This window comes from Suricata suricatta, chromosome 2 (genome assembly GCF_006229205.1).
Source record: "Suricata suricatta isolate VVHF042 chromosome 2, meerkat_22Aug2017_6uvM2_HiC, whole genome shotgun sequence".
Taxonomy (NCBI): Eukaryota; Metazoa; Chordata; class Mammalia; order Carnivora; family Herpestidae; genus Suricata; species Suricata suricatta.
Window position 1 is genome coordinate 171,203,971 of NC_043701.1, and position 15,204 is coordinate 171,219,174.

The window sequence follows — 15,204 nt, forward strand, 5'->3', positions numbered from 1 at the left end:
TTAAAGCCTCAGCCCACACTAGCCTAAGGAGAGTGAACATTCCGGAAGTCAGGATAGAGTGGAAGTGACCATAATCTTCCAATCATGGATATCAACCTCTGGTCCAATGTGGCCTCTTGAGGCAACGATTGTGCTCTCATCACTGCCATACCCCTTGACACCCCCTTCGGTACTGCGGACTCTCCACTGTGTTTGTGGAATGAATAAGTGAATGCCATCCTCCCAAGTCTGGTCCAGCCTGCTTTGTGCAGAGAGTAAAACTTCAGTGAAGCCCTCGGGTGATCCCTAACACTAATAACGCTGTCAAAGCATCTGCCACGCTTTCAAAAAGGCCCTCAGTGGTATCCCACGGCTGTCTCTGCCTCTTTCCCTGTTCCCCACTGGCTGGACTTTTCTGGTGCAGGAGGCCAGGTTCAAGTCAGCTCTGCTGGGGTCCTGTAAGAACTGCAAGCCAGAATGAAGAACCGGGTATTTTTAACCACACAGAAGTCTTTTATTCTTATGTAGCTAAATGTATCCACCTTTTCTTTTATGACTTTAAGGCTTTGTATCCTGTATAAAAGGTCAAGAACCTGTTAACATTCCCAGGTCATAAATTCACCTGTGCTTTCTTCCAAGGCTTCTACTGCTTCATTTATTTTACACCTAATTATTTAATACATTAGGAATTTTGCGTGCATACGAAATAAGAAAGGAGTCCAGATTGATGTTTTTCTAAGCAGCTAACTGTATCAACATTAAGGAGATAATCTTTCTTCTCACATAGATCGTAAATGCCACTACACTCTAACCAAATTCCACATACATGCGCTCACTAATCTTTTCCCACTGCTCGAATTTTTCTCCAAAATAAACTGTTTTCGTTACTGCAGTGTCATATCGTTTTAATATTCAGTTAGGCTAATCTCTCTTAATTACACTTCTGTTTCAGAATTTCATATGCTTCATTGTACAAAATGAATAATAGTATCATTTTGCCATATCTCTAAAAAAAGATTCTGTTGGTATCTTAATCAGGATTTCATTTCTCGTATAGAGAGATTTAGAGGAAATGAACATTTTTACAATATGCTGTCTGGCTATCCAGGTGCATGGTCACTCTCTCCAATGGCTTAAACACTGCATGTTCCCAAAGGCAGTTTTTTCCATTTTCCTCATGGCATTCCTGTCTGTTACATTTCACTTCAAAAGGCTTCTTAATGTTTAATATGCTTCATTACCATTTGTAAAATTCTAATAGCACACTGTTTCCTGATTTTAGAACACTTTTCTACCACTTCTCCATTTTGCAAATAAATGCCACTCATTTTTTCAAGGCCCTATTCCAACATTACTTGTTTGTAAAGTTTTCCTTGGCCCAACGTCCGTCAGGAGGGACAGCTCCTTCCTCTGTGCTCCAACGACAACTTATGTGCACCACCATCACACCACTGGTCCCAGTGGGTTTCAGCTTCTGTACACAGGTCTGTCCCCTTCCTTTGTCTTGGAGATCTGTACATACAGGAGCCTGGAATTGCCCTCCACTCCTCAAGCCTGGCTCATAGCAAGCACTTAGTGATTACATCGAGCGAACGAGTATGTGAATGAATGAATGAATGCCATATGCTTTCACGTTTCAGTAGCAATTTTGCAGTGCAAACAATAATATTGATAAATGGTAGAATTTGCAATAATGTGATAATAAGTTTTCTTCCTGAAATACAAGCCATGTTTAAAAATGCAAAAAATTATCCCACAATGACAAATCATAAATAATTAAAAAATAAAAATTAGACACATCATTTTCCTGGCCTATATTTCAGCCTAATACAAAGAGGCAGTGTTGCGGTGGGTACAGCACACTCTGGCATTAACAAGACCTGAATTTAAATCTTATATCAACCCCTTATGTTAGATTAACCCAGGCAAATTACTTCTTCTCTGCCTCATTTCCTCTATTTCTAAAATGGACACAAAAAAATACCTTCATGATAGAATGTCTAAGAAGCATCGCAAACTTAAATGTCCAACCAAGGTGCTTCATTCCCCACTCTCCAAACCTGCTCGTTCTACGCTCTTCCCCATCCCAGGAAGTCACATGCCATCCTCCCACGTGCTAAGAAAGAAAGAAAGAAAGAAAGAAAGAAAGAAAGAAAGAAAGAAAGAAAAGGGAAGGGAAAAGAAAAGAAAAGAGGAAGATCCTCAATTTTCTCCCTTTTCGTTCATGCTTCCAATCCACCCACAAGGCCTAGAAGCACTTCCTTTGAAATATTCTCAGGACCAGTGACTTCTCGCCAGTTGCTCTCCTACTATCTGGTCTAAGTCACCACCTTCTCTTGTTCTGACCATTACAATAGCCTCCTAACAGGTCGTTCTGCTCACTACAGTCTATTGCTGACCAAGCGATCCTTCTACACTACATCAAATCAAGTCACAACTCTGTACAGAACTATCCAAGGATCTCTGCCTCTGTCAGTCTCACTCAGATGCAAACTCAAGTCCTCACAGTAATCTGCAAGGGTCACTTTGACAGCCCCTCTCCCCCATCTCTCTGACTTCGTCTTCACCCCTCTCGCCTGCCCTCTCTCATCCAGTCACACTGGCCTCCCTGGTCGTCCTCAAGAGAGACCTCAAGGTCTTTGCATTGTTTATCTCACTGTCTAGAAAACCCCCTACCAGAATCTGCATGGCCCTCCTCACTTCCTGCTCTAATGTCACTTTATCAAAGAGCCTTCCAACTAGTATCCCACATAAAATAGCATCTTCCGGGCCCTCATCTGCCAAGCATTCTCTCTTTTCCTTGTTCTTCTTTATTTTTATTTATAGCACTTTTCACCACCTGTCCCATTATATAAAAAATTTTTTTAATGTTTTATTTATTTTTGAGATAGAGAGAGAAAATGTGAGTGGGTTATGGGCAAAGAGAGAGGGAGACACAAAATCCGAAGCAGGTTCCAGGCTCTGAGTTGTCAGCACAGAGCCTGATGCAGGGCTCAAACTCAGGACCGTAAGATCATGACCTGAGCTGAAGTCAGATGCTTAGCCAACTGAGCCCCCCAGGCGTCCCAACCTGTCCCATTATATATTCACTTGGTAAGTGGCTGTCTTACCCCAATACCAGGAACAAACTCAGCACTCAGCAGGTGCTCAACTAACACTTACTGAATGGCTGGATACATGACAACATCAGCTATAACTACAATTCTACAACGCATCTCAAGTCTAGCCATGGCATAGATTCTCCTAAAGTAAGCAGAATCTAAGGAGCTGGTGAGAAACCCAAGCCGTCACGGATGCTCATGCTCATTACTTAACCCAATTGCTTAAATGAATCAAAATAAAGATTCCCTTGTTTTACAAAGAACAACAACAACAAAAGTCTCCCAGGAGTCCTTTAGAGATTGCCAACCTAGACCTCTTTTCAACATTTTTTGTAACTTTTAAAAATTATGGCTTCTCCCCTCCCCTCCTTCCCCCAGACCCTGGGACTCCCCTCCTTCTGTTCATTCCTATTTGGAGCTGAAAGCCAGAAATAGCTGTTTACTTCATTGTCCTCATTTCCCTCCATTGTTACCACAAAGTTCTCTGGTGGTTACCCTGTTGTGGATGTGTTTTGTAAATGGATTCTCAATAAGTCAGAAAAGAAAAGCCTGAGTAAAGACCTTGGACACAGTCTTGAAAGCAAAACACGTTGCAGGATATTTTCTTTAGGAAAAACTACAAACTGACTCTAACAGTTTCATAGATGCCATCAAATGTTATTTTCATTTGTAATGATATTCTAGAGCTGGAGAAAGGACACACTGTATAGAATAAAGAATTTATTAAAATGTGGATAAAAATACTTTTATATGTAAGAGTGCTTCCTCTTATAAGCCTGAAAAAAATGATCTAACAGGACCAAAGTCATTACAGCATGACCCACAACTCCTGCTTTCTTTTTTATTCTACTGGAAGGCTTAGAAAGACAAAGGATTTTATTTTATTATTTTTTTAATGTTTGTATATTTTTGAGAGAGAGACAGAGTACGAGCCTGGAGGGAGAAAAGAAAAAGAGAGACGCAGAATCTGAAGCAGGCTCCAGGCTCTGAGCTATCAGCACAGAGCCTGACGCCGGGCTCGAACTCAAGAACTGCGAGATCATGACCTGAGCCTGCTGAGTTGGACACTTAACCAAGTGAACCGCCCAGGTGCTCCAAGACAAAGGATTTTATATGTACATTTACCAAGTAAGAATAATCATAAAACAAAATACGGACAGATTCCTTATAGTAGTGAATGCATGTTACCTGATTTTCCCAATAAAATAATGCAATGTACTGGGAAAACACATCTCTATTACACTGGAGAGAATCATCAAGCAGGTAGTGAGTCCAAGAGTAACCACAAGTAAACTGAACATTTTAAAGCTGCTTCAAAACTGCATTAGGTGAAATAGAGCCATTCATTTAAAATTTAAACTATGAACTAAACATTTCCATTCCACAACAGCTTTGCACTAGATAATTTACCCGATAGAAGTTAAAGTCTATCTTAGAATGTGACTTACCATTCCCCTCTCCGCAAGAAACCCAGAAATGCTCCAAAAATTCACTTGGATTTGACTTTGTACTAAACATTATTGTTTGTCTATAGTAGCAATTACATCTGAATATACATACCAAGTTCCCACGAGAGGAAATAACCCAGAAAAGGGCTGGAATGAAGGGCAGGAAATAGCCAGCCTGAAACTTAACTTAAAGTTTGATGATGATAATATACACTGTAGCTAATATTCCAAATAGATATTCAGAAATTGACCACAATTCCATCTTTTGAGACAAAGGCATACATTGCCACCAGAGCATGTTCTGGCTAGAAACTGTTAGGAAAGCCACAGTCCCAGTGCGTCTGTGATAACCCCACTAGAGATCGATTGTCCCAATATCCCATCAGGTTTAGCGTTTGTCCTAGATGGAAACATCCCATTTCGGGGCACCTGGGTGGCTTAGTCGGTTAAATAGCCGACTTCGGCTCAGGTCATGATCTCACGGTTCATGAGGTTGAGCCCCACATTGGGCTCTGTGCTGACAGCTCAGAGCCTGGAGCGCTTTGGATTCTGTACGTGTCTCTCTCTCTGCCCCTCCCTTGCTCACTCACTCTCTGTCTCTCAAAAAAAAAAAAAAAAAAAGAATAAACATTTAAAAAAAGAAAAATCCCATTTGGACGGTTACTTATATGGTACATGCAAAATACACTCTATATTTAAATGTAAGCAATATATGTAGATCAGCCCCTAATTGCCAAAGCCTCATTCAATCACACATTCTAGCATCCCTTAAAATTTTTCTACCCCCAAATCATGACAATCCTTACCCCAGAGTGTTCAATAAATATTTGCTTTAATACTTCACTAATTAATATACTAGTATCATCAGTGCAAAACGGATGAGAATTAGAATAAATCTGGCTACTTTAGGAAAAAGGTTCAATAAATATTATCTGAGTGAATATCAGTGGGAAAGGTCAAAAGATAAAAAGAGTTAACTACTGTCCATCACAGTTGTCTTGCTCAGTGTCAAAAATTTACAGATAAATGGTTGACATTTCTGTTCTTGGGGGAAGAGAAGAGAAGAAAGCATATATTTTCTTAATTGCAGAATCCTTTTTATAACTAACATAAATTACAACTCCATTGGCTTCTATTCCTTTCTCAGTAAAGAACAAATGTAATAATTAATTTATATCAGCAAACACTTTTTTACTCAAATCCAATCTATTTTCAATTTTTAATAATCTTGTTTGAGCAACATCAACTCTCTGTTGCTCACATATCTTCTCCTTCTCTCTCTTCCTCTCTCATTCTTTCTCTATTTTTTTTTATTTATTTATTTTTGAGAGACAGAGAGTGACAGTGTGAGCAGGGGAGGGTCAGAGAGAGAGGGAGACACAGAATCTGAAGACAGGCTCCAGGCTCTGAGCTGTCAGCACAGAGCCCGACGTGGGGCTCGACCCCACAGACCGTGAGATCACGACCTGAGCCAAAGCCGGATGCTTAACCGACTGAGCCACCCAGGCGCTCCTCTATTTTTTTTTAACCCTTAAAACGGTTTCCTCTCCAGTTTATACATGGGTTGGTTTGGGCCTCAGGCTGTTGTCTGTGACGGAATGATGACATTTGTGCTCTAGACCACAAGGCACTCACAAAGGCAGCAAAGAACATATTCTAACCTGCGTGGGAGAAAACAAGAAGGACGGGAGTGCCCCACGGGAGCCTGCAGGAAACCGAGGGCTTGCTCTTTCCATAGGGTAGGGTCACAGGTACCCACGCAGACTTGCCATGCCGCCTCCAAGATGGGTAGGCAAGACGGGCTACAGGAGGGGACCATGCAGCTTCCAAACGCTTCTCAGAAAGCCCTTCAGGAAAGTGTATGAAGTGGGTTCTTTGGGTACAAGCTGCTATGGATGCACAAACTGTACATTCTGAGAGAGAACAACCCCAAATACCAGTACAGGGAAAGCAGCGTTTACTGTCAGTTCCTGGTGACATGATAAAATCGGAGTACAGACAGCTGGCTTTTCAGTGAGGTGTGTTTGATTATAAACTCTAGGAAGGCTCAATAGATGTCTGTGGGATGGATGGATGGATGGATGGATGGGTGGGTGGGTGGGTAGATAGACAGATGGACGATATTCCTAGAGACTGCTAATTTAACCTGGTGAAACGCTAATCCACTCACATTCTTTCTCCTTGCTCTACTCAAGTACATTGGAAACCAGTGATTAAGCAGAAAATGGCAGCCACAAGTGACATACGTTTGAGGTCTTACTAAGTAGCATCTTGTGATTGGAGCAACAAAATATCAAACTGTTTCAAGTGATTAGTACTACTTACATCAACGAATACTAATATAGATCAAGATAGAGAAGAACTCGAAACTATAGGCTCAAGAAAAAAAAGTATTTCTGCCATAAAAGGCGACAAAGACTCATTTACCATCTCAAAGGAAATATTCCATAAATTCTACAAAATTTCTCATCTTTCATTTTAACGGGCTCTATTAATTAGTGCTGTTTTGTTCTTCCCTAGAGCTGAGGGACTAGTAATGTGCATATAAAAATAGGATCAAGTTAAGAACACACACTTCTCTGGGGGAAATGGCCTCACTCTTTCCTCTTGCTACAGTCAAACGTGTTGCCTGGCTCTTCTGTATGCAGCCTTCCCAGGTGCCCGCATTCTCAGTCCTGGGATGATCCGGTGTCAAGTGCAAAGCTAAAGATAAGGCTCGGATCGCCTAATCTGCCAAAGGAAAGGAAACACAGAGCAGGCTTTCGGCAAGATTTCTCCCTCAATGTGAATCATGGTCAGGATGAAATGTAAGTCACTGCAGCATCATTTGGCAATAAAATGCCATCTCTAGTATGTATTGTGGGCAGTTCCACAACCAGGGAGGAGTTACTTTTAATGTTACCAAGAACAGGCCTCCCAGTTCCCTTCTCTGCCTTTGTGCTTCTCGCTGTTCAGGACAAGACCTTGAGGGGAAGGCTTACGAGGTTCATACATCATCCCCTTGTCTTCCTGCTCATCGTCTCCTCACCCCAAGTCTCGGGCCCCCGCGTATTCCCCAGACGTCTGCCTCCCCGCAGACCCTGTATACCCAGCCCTCCACGTCTCCCCTGCGCTGTTCCTCCTGAGGGAGCACATCTTCCCGCGTTCTTTCTGCCTGCTGAATTCCTACTCATCCTCAAGGTCCGAGCCAGATTCCACCTCCTCTGTGAAGTGAAGCTGCCCTTGTTATCCGCAGCCACAATTAGTTCACCAGCCTGATCACTCCTAGATGATAATCGTTATCACTTTGTCAGCTTCTATTCTGGTCAGCTGTGTGCCTAACTTCACACACACACACACACACACAGAGTCTACATTCCTTTGAAATGAGGACTGAGAGGATAAGATAAAATGAGATAAGATAAGGGTCCGAAGAACTGATGAGGAGAGTGAGCCGTAACCTAACAAATATTAACTCGGGGCGCCTGGGCGGCTCAGTCAGTTAAGCATCTGACTTCAGTTCAGGTCATAATCTCATGGTTCATGAGTTCGAGCCTCACATCAGGCTCTGAGGAGCTTGCTTCAGATTCTGTGTCTCCCTCTCTCTCTCTGCCCCTCCCCGGCTCTCACTCTACCTCTAAAGAATGAATAAATGCTAAAAAAACAAAAACAAAAAACTACGCTTAAATTAACCTTCTCTACCTAAAGAACTAAAAAACAGTAATGCTGTTTATATATACAATGTGGGAACAACTTAACTTACTGAAACATGGTTCTCCCACTTGTGCATACTGATGTCAAAAACTATTTCTCTCAGGTTAAGAAAAAATCTATTTATTGAATTACAACCCATTTATTTTAAAGGAAAAAAAAAAAGACTTCCAAGAAGTGTAATGTGTTGGCTGTTTTGAACTTTTTTTCACATAAAAACTATTAATGGCTACACTTGGCTTTCAAAGATATCTTATTTGTCTGCAGTTGGATAAACTGCTTGAGACTCTGTAACTCAAAGAAAAGAAGTGTAGCTAATACAGTCAGAAAAATGGCCCCCATAGAACAGCAAGCTAGAACCCTCCATGCATTAATCTGTACAGCATCACCATGAAAGAAAATGATAAAGGTCCAGTGATGTAATGGGTGGTGTAACAGCCAGAGCCATCTAGTTCCAGGAAGAAGAGAGAGAAAGCAGAAAAAAGAGAAGTCCCCCCGCTTCATCAGTGAACGGATGCAAGCTTGCTGAGCCCCCCTGTAAGTCCCACCAGAAGCACGGAGGCTGAAGGAGTCCGCAGAACTGAGTGTAGCTGATTCCCATAGTCCCTCTGTGCCCCAACCCTGCGGAAGACCTGCTGTCCAGCAGAGGGCTTTGCTGCTATTCTAGAAAGCTGATGGCAGCCCTCACTGCCTCCCTGCCTTCAGAAGGTACTGCCCGGGACTCAGCATGGTCTGTCACCAAAGCCCCTACTGCCCAAGTGAGGACCCTTGAGGCCAGTCTTGCCCAACCATCTCCCTCCTCCCTGCAGTCTGACTCCTGGAAACCATGAAGAATGCTCAGCCCTGCTCACTGCCTCTCCCTACTAACCCCTCTCTGTCTTGTGCTTCTTCCCTCTGGCTGCCCACCTTCCCCCACCCACAAGCTTCCACTGTGCTGTCTGGAACCACAGCACCTTGTAAACAAAACTCCCTACATCCTCAGCCTCTCCCGGGAGTGCCCTCTGTGCCTCCTGACTCAGCTCGGACTTGGCTCTCCTCTCCCTGGCAATCGTGCCCTCCTGCACCGATGTGCTTTCCAGGTCAGCACACACTGCACTGTTTCTTTTCTGTGCCCCTTTCCCTAAAAAAAATCCCATCCCTCAATCCCATCCTTTGTCATCTGGCTCATCCAAGAATCCAACTCATTCTCCAAAAAAATACCCCCCCTTTTTTTTTCCAGGCCACTCTTTTGTATCACCAAAATACTTTCTCTACATATGCCTTACTATCTCTCTCTTTCTCTCTGCACTCAGCATATCCTATAGTAAGTATTTATGTATTTGTCTCTTCCATAAAACTGCGAGCTCCCGGAGGGTATATACTGGGTCCTGTTCACCAATTGCTGGCACATGACAGGTGTTCAATACATTTTGTTAAATGATTGAATAAAAACCTATGTCCCTGACTTAAATAAATGAATGGATGGGGAGAAACTGTACATTTTTTTTCTTTTTAACTTTTTAAAAATGTTTATTCATTTATTTTGGGAGAGAGAGAGAGAGAAAGAGAGCGAGCGAGCACATACATGAACAGGGGAGGGGCAGAGAGAAAGAGAAAAAGAATCCCAAGCAAGTTCCATGCTGTTAGTGCAGAGCCCACTGTGGGGCTCAATGTCATGAACCATGAGATCATGACCTAAGCCAAAGACCAAGAGTCAATGCTTAACCAACTGAGCTACCCAGTTGGGTATATGTATAAAAATGTATAATGTATACATCAGGTAATGTATAAAAATGTATAGCTACCCTATACATTTTTTTCTTTATTGGATTTTTCTCTCAGTCTATTAAAGCTATGTCTACTTGCTAGCAAACAACCCAAAGATAGTCAATGAAAATCCAGCTCTCTCCTCTCCCTACCCTTGCCTTTGAAGTAAACTTGATGTGTACTGTCCTACGATATTCTCTATACCCACAGAGCCCACACATATGCACACATATGAATTTTTCTGCTTACAAAACCAGGATTCTGTATTATATACACTTTATTCTAAAACTTGCCGTTTTTCATTGAAAACGGCAGACCAAACACGTTATGGATCTAACTCATTCTTTCTAATAGTTGAAAAATAGTCCATTGTATGGATGTACCATAGCTTAGTCACTCATTCCCCAATGGGTGAATATTCAGATTTCTTCCAGTTTTATGGAAGTTCTGAAAACAACGATAATGATCGGACATTTCCAGAGCATATGTAATTGGAGGTATTTCTCTTCCAGTGCAGTGGACTCTAGCCACACACACCTGCACCTTTTTTCTCAAGGCTCAAGCTTCTAGTGGGCTCATGAGCGATCTCTTACATTACACGGCCATGTGTCTTGTACACACTATGTGTTTAATATTTATTATATTAACCAAATCTAATTAGATGGAAACTTCCAGGCAGTAAGTGCTGTATGTACTGCTTGCCAAGCTTAATTCTAAGGATTTGGTAAGAAGAGAGTAAAAATAGGGAATTTTCGTTTTTAACTTGATATATTTCTGTTTGAATTTATATTACTTTATAATTTACAGTTAGTATATCCATTAATTTGCTAATGTAAATTATTTTGATTATATTAATATGTTATGAATGAATCTTAATATATTACTTTTATAATTCATAGCAGCTTTTCTCAAAACTTGCTGGGTGATACAGAACCCTGACTTAGAAGAAAAAAGTTCTAATTCAATAGCTGCCAAATCCTTCTGTACATAAGACCCAACTGAGGGCTTATTAACCATTCAGATTCCCAGGCCTGTCCCGACTATCTGACTCAGCAGATCTGAAAGAGAGTCCTCATATCCCTGTTAAGTATTCCAGAAGACTTTTAATGATCCCTCTGTATTGTAATGGTTTTTAGAATTACCTGAGGAGCTTTTCACATATATGGATTGGGAGCTCTGCCTTCAGAATTTTTGAGCCATTAGATCCGGAATGAGGCCCGGAATCAACATTTTTAAAAGATGGCCTAGACTATTCTCCCCAGTTTTTAGAATCTCTACTCTAAGTGTTAGAATTTCTTCTAGTTGGCAATTCAAAAATCAAAGCTACGACGGCTCCATTTTGGCCTTTAGTAGTAAAAATACAACAGCAAGATTAAAAATCTTTGATGAAAATATTCTAAAAGACCACAAGATGGAAATGTCTTAACTTGCACTATCATGGAATTAAAGAAAACTTTTTCTTGTTAGTTTGAAAAGTGAATTAAATTTTAGGACTCTGTTTATATGTATTTTTGTAAGTTGGTTTATTTTGAGAGAGACAGAACATGAGCAGGGAGTAGGCAGAGAGAAAAGGAGAGAGAGAACCTCAAGCAGGTTCCACACTGTCATCACAGAGCTAGATACAGGGCTTGATCTCAGGAACCACAAGATCATGACCTGAGCTGAAATCAAGAGTCAAGATGCTTAACTGACCGAGCCACCCAGGTGCCCCTGTGACTCTGTTTATATCTTAAAGACCAGATGAACTAAAGAATGATAATTCTCTCCCTAAAATTTTTAATAAATTCACTTTTTTAATGAAATGCAGTAGTTTTCAATATTTAAAATGTATTTCTAGGGGCGCCTGCGTGGCTCAGTCGGTTAAGCCTCCGACTTCGGCTCAGGTCAGATATCACGTTCGTGGGTTCGAGCCCCACGTTGGGCTCTGTGCTGACAGCTAGCTCAGAGCCTGGAGCCTGCTTCCGGTTCTGTGTCTCCTTCTCTCTCTGCCCCTCCCCCTTTCATGCTCTGTCTCTCTCTGTAACAAAAATAAACAAAACATTAAAAAAATAAAATAAAATGAAATAAAATGTATTTCTAGTCCTACCATAACCTACAAGCCTAAATATTAGCAATAAGCAGATCATTTCTTACATTAATGAAATTTATCTCTCCAAATATCTAAAGACCTTCCAATTTAAAAATTAGGTATTTAAATAGACACATTAGCCTTCTGACCCTGAAGCTTTATCTCTACTTTCAGGAGGATAGGTAAGAGTAATTACTGAATTAGAAAACCATAGCAAAGCTCACAGTTTTGACATCTTTGGTAAAAAATAAATGGCAAACAGACATTTTCCCATACCAGCTCGATTCAAAGTACTCTACTAGGTACTTTGCTCATCACTTAGAATTGTTTTTTTCTTTTTTTTACAAATTCATAAAAATAAAAGTGTTTCATAAAAACAGAAAAATCCTCAGTCACTGGTAATATGTAAAAGGTTCGGGTCCTCAACCCTCAACACTGAAGTAGGAAGAAACAGAACGGGAATAGCAGGTCAGCAAGAGCAAGGATCAGATGGCCCCGTCTCCTTCCCTGCCTCCTTACCCATGAAGATGCTTCTAAACACACTGGGAATTCCAAGTTACTTACAAAGCCAAGCCGTTTCCTTTAAATCTCAAGTACAAGACATTTTCTCTCTTGGCAAATCAACGATTGGGCTGTTTACTATAATAGTCAAAGGACTAATAATGAAAAGGCAGTAAAACAAAGTGATGGAATCAGAAGTCAGACAGACCTGGACTGGATATCAGGATCTGCCACTTATCAACGGTTTGAGCTCAGGCAAGTTACATGATCTTTCGAAATCTCAGTTCCTTCGTCTGTGAAATGGGGAGGTAATAACAGTTTCTACTTGATTCTGTTTTGTGAAGGTTACATGATTTAATACATGTAAAGTATTTGGCACATGATAAGTATGTAATAACTGATATTAATTATCATGGGGTTTTGCTCCTACCATATTAGTAAGACTTTAAACTGTTGGTTTGTTTTGTTTTTAAATGCTTATTTTTGAGAGAGAAAGAAGGGGGGAGGGCCACAGGGGGGGTGGACAGAAGATCTGGTGCAGGCTCTGTGCTGACAGCAGTGAGCCTGATGTGGAGCTCGAACTCACAAGCCAGGAGATCATGACCTGAGTGGAAATCAGACGCTCAACCGGCTAAGCCACCCAGGATCCCCAGACTTTAAACTGTTGAATATAAATTTATCAACATAGTTTGAAAAGGAAGCAAGACAACTGAGTGACATGTCTATGTCTGACTACAAATGATCCTGCTTGAAACCAGGTTCAAAAACAAATATTTGCAAAATATCTGAGCCCAACCCAGGACTCTAGCCGTCTGGATCTCTGGGGCCATCCTCATTCATATCCTCAGATAAACCACAGAGATCCTGAAATAAAAGGGGACATAGACAAGGTGAAACTTCCACGTGTGTGTGTGTGTGCGTGCTTGGTGGAGGTGGGGGGGGGGAGTTGCGGAGAACTACTTAATGAAATTGATGCTCCCTAAGACATACCAGGTTCCCAGTAGTTATGTGGCACCTACGGTGTACAAGGTACTATACTAACGGGTTTGGGTGATGTAAAGCTGAATCAGAAGTGGACTCTGACCACAGAGTTTCACAACATATGAGAGATGCTCCTCCCACATTCCTTGTGGTACCTAAGTCAGAGATCAGGACCGGAAGCCCAGCGTTAGAACGCAGTTCCAAGTCTGTACAGCTGGAGTAACTTGGAAGATCCCATACACACACCCAGTCCCCTAATCAGCATAGCGGTTCCACCGTCTTTATTTCCCTTTAATCACAAATCATTAGGCAACATTCAGCAGGTGGTATGTCAGGGCTCTGTGTCAGCTCCGGAGCCCAGTATTTACAGATGTGAATTCTGTCACTCCACCTAGCCCTTACCACCCGGTATGGAGCCAACCAAACATATTGCCAGATCAACAATGACCAGTCTCCTTAAAAAGGAATTCAAACATTCGAAATTAGTCAATTCATTACATGCCCCAGAATGAACCCTCAAAAGCAACACTAAATTATCCAACAGATGTTACTGAATTCCTTAATCCCTCCAAAAGCAGGGTTAACCCTTCAGTTAAAAAAAAAGAGAGAGAAAGAAAGAAAAAGACACAAAAACAATTCTGCAACTGTTCTTACAACTTTTAGGGCACCAAAAGGGGTGGTACTCATCGCTTTGCAAATACACCGTCTAGAGATAATCAATGTTTTCCTTAAACACTTATGGCAAAACAACCAAATCACTTCATTTTAATTGCTGGCAAACTGCACAATGACTTGATCTCTTTAATATTTCACGCATAGTAGCCGCCACTGAGCTGTGACTAACCCACTCCCCCGGCATCGCCACTGGCTCTCGATGGCAGGAAATACACTCCCTCCACTCCTGCCTGAAAAGCCATTTGGATTTTTTTTTTTTTACTTTCACCCAGTTTTACCTGCAGTGTGACTGTTTCACTCCAGAAAGAAAATGGGTGGGGGACGAAGATGAATGCTAAGAGAGGTACAGGGAGGGAATTTACTTTTTTTTTTTTTAATGGGGTGTAAGTACTGCAGCTTTAAATCCTACTGCATCAAGCCTTGGATTCCTTCCATAACCGAGCTGCAAAATGGTAACACGAAAGGAGGAAAAAATACCTCTTCCTCTCTCCTGGACGGCCCTTCAGGCGGGTCCCCAGCAGCACCGGCAACGGGAAGCCCATCCCCCAACGCCCTCCCAGCCCCGCCTTGCAGCTTGCACAGGTGAGCCAGGCACGGACCTCGGCCCTCAGGCTTTGCCCACATCCGGGGATCAAGGTCAAGGGCGAGGGCTTCCTCCCCACGCCTCCCGCCCCCCCAGCCATCCACAGCCCGCGGATCCGCTGCCAAAGTTTCAGGCCGGGTTGGGGCCGGCGCGGCTCCCGCAGTCCCTCGCCCTTCTGCACCTGCCCGCCCCGCCCCGGTCCGCGCCCTGCCCCGCCGGGCCTGGCGCGGGGTCTGGAGACGGTGCCCACCTGGGCCGCACTCACCCCTCGCGGACATGGTTCAGGCAGCAGGAGCCGAAGCAGGGAGAGCAGAGGCGAGAACCCGGCAGGGCGTGGGGACGAAAATATCCTCGAGACGCACAGCAGCGCGCACTCGCCCGCCGCCCGCCGTGGGGAGGCGGCTGGCAACGCGGGGACGCCGCCCGCAGGAC

The 15,204-nt window shown here is 42.5% G+C and overlaps 1 protein-coding gene across 1 annotated transcript in view; it reads right to left on the bottom strand.

The window, feature by feature from the left end:
• The window catches only part of ABLIM1 (actin binding LIM protein 1), a 293,495-nt gene extending 278,308 nt beyond the window's left edge, over window positions 1–15,187 (bottom strand). Inside the window, exon 1 of the mRNA XM_029932620.1 lies at window positions 15,038–15,187. Coding sequence (XP_029788480.1) covers window positions 15,038–15,050 — 13 coding nt within the window. The 5' untranslated portion in view covers window positions 15,051–15,187. The remainder of the gene's footprint in view (window positions 1–15,037) is intronic.
• Window positions 15,188–15,204: the final 17 nt, after the last annotated feature.